We start from the raw sequence: 5,200 nt of genomic DNA on the forward strand, positions 1-5,200 counted from the left end.
TTAATAAATGAATTCTTTTGTATTTCATTGTTGAAGTCCGAGACTTTGGATTGCTTTACGTTTACATCTATTTTTAGAGATAGATGTCTGTTAGTTCCTATCCAGACTCTTTCTGAAACTGTAATGAAAGGGAATCTCGGATATTTCTTACTTTTCTAACGACAGATGACATTTCATTCTGCCCCACTTTGCCTGTCTGCCTGTGTGCCTGCCTGCCTGCCTGTCTGTTTGTCTTTTAAGACATCTATCAGTAAAAAGTGAATAATAATAAAAATAATCGATAATTTCTAGGGTGTCTTTCGCCATCGATTGAAATATTGTCTGCAACAGCTCTTCAAAACTATCTTCAACACTGACTAACATATCTCGGTTAGAATTGAACCTGCATATCAACAAATTTAATTTAACTGAAAGTTTATTAGCAAAAGACAGCAATGCATGATCTAGTTTATAATTTGTTGAAGTTGATAAAGAGAGAACAGAAACCTAACTGTACGGTGGCAGTGGCTAAGACAATTAGTTGTAAAATATGACCCAGCTACACTAAGATCTGAAAAAGAACCGTAGTTTAAAAACAGTAGGTTTCTCTGAGAAGCATTGCAGTAAGATTAATGAGCAATCTTGAGAGCTTGTTGCGTTCAATTTTTGTGGTGATCCTGAAGTTCAGAAGGAATTGGTGAAACGTTTTCACTGACGACTTTCCGAGAATTTACTGTTACAAGACAAATTATAAGTTATGATTTTGACATACAAAGAGACACAACTTAACATCGGTTTACACTATATATATATATATATATAATATATATATATATATATATATTAATATATATATATATATATATATAATATATATATATATAATATATATATATACTATATAATATATATATATATAGATATATATATATATAACATATATATATATACATTATATATATATATATATACATATATATATATATATATATATATATATATATATATATACATATATATATATATACTATATATATATATACATATATATATACATATATAATATATACATATATATATATATATATATATACATATATATATATAATATATACATATATATATATACATATATATATATATATACATATATATATATACATATATATATATATATACATATATATATACATACATATATATATATACATATATATATATATATATATATATATATATATATATATATATCTATATATATATATATCTATAAAGAAACTTCTTTGAGGTTCCCATTTCGCAAATCCCACTCACATGGTATTGGTCAGCATGTGGAGTTAAAGTAGCAGATCTATGACAAAAATGTCACGTAGTGAGATTGAACCTGAGACCACGTGGTTACGAATCTAACTTCCTAACCACACAGCTATACCTTGATATGCTTCCCCCGCCTTAATATATATATTTCAATTCCTTGGAGGAAGAAAGAGCAGATTTAAAGATGCTGTTTCACAACCTAAAAATACCTGCGACACCTTTCCCAACTCCATATATGGATAGAATTGAACGCATAAAATATCAGACATATTCATTTATTTATTCACGTATGTATTTAGACGGTGTTGTCGTTATTTTTGTCAGTCGTGGGACGCAGTTGACAGCTCTCTTATGCAATGTCTTTAAAGCCTGGCATTTGCACAAGGAAAGCAATGACATTGGTTTCATTGAAAGTCAACTAAAAACGAAAAAACCTGGAGGAAGCAAGCTGATGTTTTGTTCCATGGCCAAGAAGATTGGCAGCAAAAGGATGTAAAGACCCAGACCTCGGCTTTATGCTTTCTAATTTAGGTACAAGGTCAACAGTTTTGAGAGGAGAAAGATCTTGCTGATTACACCGGGAAGCTGGGGGTGGGAAGGAACGGTGAATTCGGCGAGATTTGAACTCAGAACGCAAAGAACCAGAAAAACTTCGGCAAGGCCTTTCCGACAACGCACTAACGATTTTGTCAATCCACCACCCTAAATAATGGTTTCTAATTTAGGTAAAGGAACAGTAATTTTTGCAGGGAAGAGTTTGACCAATGCCATCGAAGCAGTACCTGACTGGTTCTTGATATTATTGACTTTGCTGGGATTTGAACGCAAGACGTAAAGAGTCAGAACAAATATATTTTTGACCGCCTTTCTCACAAACCTGCTAGCTCTCCGCCTTACCACAAAACCAATTGCAACAAAATAATATTTGAACTGGTAATTACATTGCAATAATTATTAGGCTTATTGAAACAATAATAATAATAATAATAATAATGACGCTGCTGCAGCTTGAGGTGCACGTCCGAATTAACAGGGCAAGTGCAGCATTGCATTTAGTGTTCATTGTTATTGTTATTATTTGATGGCAGAATCGATAGAGTGTCGGACTAAAACCGCCTTGCAAGATTTGATCGGGCTCTTTCTCTGTCTTCAAATGCTTCCGAGGTCAGCCTAACCTTTTAGCTATTCAGAGTTGATAAATCGTCTTCCAACACATACTATTAATGTTTTCGACTATAATTGGTTCCACATTTCCTACATTTCAAGCCTTATGTTTATGCACAAAATTATTATCCTTATTATTATCATTATATTATTATTATTATTATTATTATTATTATTATTATTATTATTGTTATTATTATTATTATTATTATTATTATTACGTGATAGTAGTGTTGTTAAAAATACCGATTAGGGTTAAGGTTAATAAAAGAAGTTGTAATATTAAGGTTAAGATATTTGCCCAAACCTTTCAAGCAACAGTTTTACAACCGATCTCCCAATAATCTTTCTCTCGACCATCAGGTCACGGATAACGCGTAAGGTACATCCATGTATAAATGTATACGTATTTGTGGGGATGTGTGGATGTGTGGTGTGAGTGTGTAATGTGTTTTGGTGGGAAACTGAGAGGCGAGAGGTCAAAGGTTGGTGAAAACCGGTAAAAACGAAATTTATATTTATGAACATAATCAAACAGCAATAATTATACATAGTCGGTAGGTAAGCAACACAAAATCATACAAGTTATATATATATATAATATATATAGAAAGAGAGAGAGAGAGAGAGAGAGAGAGAGAGAGAGAGAAAGAAAGAAAGAGAGAGAAAGAAAGAAAGAGAGAGAAAGAGAGAGAGCAAGTGAGAAAGAGAAAGAAAAAAGAGCCAGACAGACAGTTGATCTCGGAATTCCTGAACAGTAATTGATTAAGGATAATATATTTTCCTAAAGCACTTTCCTAATTACTTCACCTGTACCACCTAGGTAATCAAATTTGTTTTTTTCTCCTACTTGCCAGGTGCAAGAAATGTATGTATGCTTGCATTTATGTATGTGTGAACATAGATGTATGCTGAATAGTTTATCAATTTTGAGCTTGTATGAGCTAAAGTTGTCTACGTGAGGTGGTCGTTTCTCCTACTAGAAATATCAGTTATAACACCGTCAAAGTACAGTTCAATGTCTTAACAAACAAGTCATTTTGGATTATAAAGGGTTAGACATGCTGTTCTTACAAAAAAAGAGAAAAGATGTGATAGCACCTCTGTTAGGGAGGGGCGCCATCGTTAGGATCCCGTACAATACAAGAAAATACATCACAATATCATAATTAAATGATAATTGGTTAGAAAGTGCGAATATGATTTATCATATCGAAAAGTATATTTAACTTCGTTTTTTCTTGGTTAATATTTTTAAAAGATCAACAACAAAAATTGATAAATACAAACGAGATTAAAAAGCGAAAGTTGAAAATGTGAAAAATTTAAAGAGGAAATTAAAGATTAAGCTTTAAGATTAGAAATTAAGTGTTAAGATTAAAGAATTAAAATTAAAGAATAATTAAGCAAGACTTACCACTACTTTAGCCATTGTGCTTAGTATTTCTTGAGATCTTTCTCTTTGTTATTTTTAGTTTTGTTTGTGGTTTTTGTTGATTAAATTTTCTTTAATTGGGAAGAATTAGGTGTAGAACAACTTGGTATCACTGATAAAATTTGTGATGAAAGGAAACAAAGCTAATATATAATTTATATATATATATATGTATGTGAGTATATATATATATATTTATATGCTACTATAAAAGAAGTCGAAAGTTTGGAGAAGTTTGGAAGAATATGTTCCTTACGATAAACCGCAACTGCATATATAGCAGTAACCCGATAGGTGGATGAATAAAAAAGTATATACGTGTGTATGTGTAAATAACAAATGGATGGAAAAATAAGAAGTAAAAAACAAACAGTAGAAATAGTGATAGAACTAAATAAATAAAAAAAGAATGAGAGAAACGAGCCAACCAAAATGGATAGCAGAGTAACGCCTATAAAAAGCGGTCCATGTGATTTCTGTCCGTCTTAGTATAAATACTGTGCCATTTGCTCACTGCAAAAAAAGAGAAAAGACAACCATTTGCGCATTCATTCATTCAGCGCGCCGGCAACTTTAGATTGGTTCCTGACTTTTAAGCTTTCTTAAAACAACTGGGATTTTCCTTCAGCACTTTGTACTACTTCCTTTACATAAGCACAGACATACCAGTATATATATATATATATATATATATATATATATATATATATATATGTATGTATGTAGGAGTGTAAATGCTTACTAACATCCACGAAAAGCACGGCTTTTGTTTGACACGTGTTTATTATTCTTCGTTTTATTCTGTTTTTACTTAACATTTTCTATTTTAATATTTTTATCCTAACGCTTTCATTTTACCCTAACATCTCCTGATATTCTTCTTCTTCTTCTTCTTCTTCTTCTTTTTCTCTTCTTCTTCTTCTTCTTCTCTTCTTCTTCTTCTTCTTCTTTTCTTCCTTATTATCTTACCCTCTCTATTTCTTTCTCCTTCCCTTTCTCCCCCCCCCACTTACTCCACCTAACCCATCTACCTTTACCTAGGTGCATTCAGATATTTTCATTCCAATACACAAGTGCTCTCTTTCTCTCTCTTGTATGCCAGATAATTGCAAGCAGAGAACAATTTCACTTATTGTACAAACTCAAGATAAAAATACCAAAATATGTGACGACTTGGATGTGCATGTACACACATACACATATATATATATATATACATACATATCTATATATACATATAGGTATATATATAATATATACGTATATGTATGGTATGCTTATGTTTGCATGTCAAAATGCATACTT

At 31.2% G+C, this 5,200-nt stretch overlaps 1 protein-coding gene across 2 annotated transcripts in view; it reads right to left on the reverse strand.

Annotated features, from left to right (window-relative positions):
- Positions 1-4,132, reverse strand: part of LOC115220426 (filamin-A) — a 158,505-nt gene extending 154,373 nt beyond the window's left edge. The window contains exon 1 of one of the 2 annotated variants that reach the window (XM_029790552.2): positions 3,878-4,132. In XM_029790552.2, the coding sequence (XP_029646412.1) occupies positions 3,878-3,892 (15 nt within the window). In that variant the 5' untranslated portion in view covers positions 3,893-4,132. The remainder of the gene's footprint in view (positions 1-3,877) is intronic. The other variant, XM_036509959.1, reaches the window with a different exon arrangement.
- Between the last annotated feature and the right edge of the window lie 1,068 nt (positions 4,133-5,200).

Source organism: Octopus sinensis, linkage group LG16 (genome assembly GCF_006345805.1).
Source record: "Octopus sinensis linkage group LG16, ASM634580v1, whole genome shotgun sequence".
NCBI classification, from domain to species: Eukaryota; Metazoa; Mollusca; class Cephalopoda; order Octopoda; family Octopodidae; genus Octopus; species Octopus sinensis.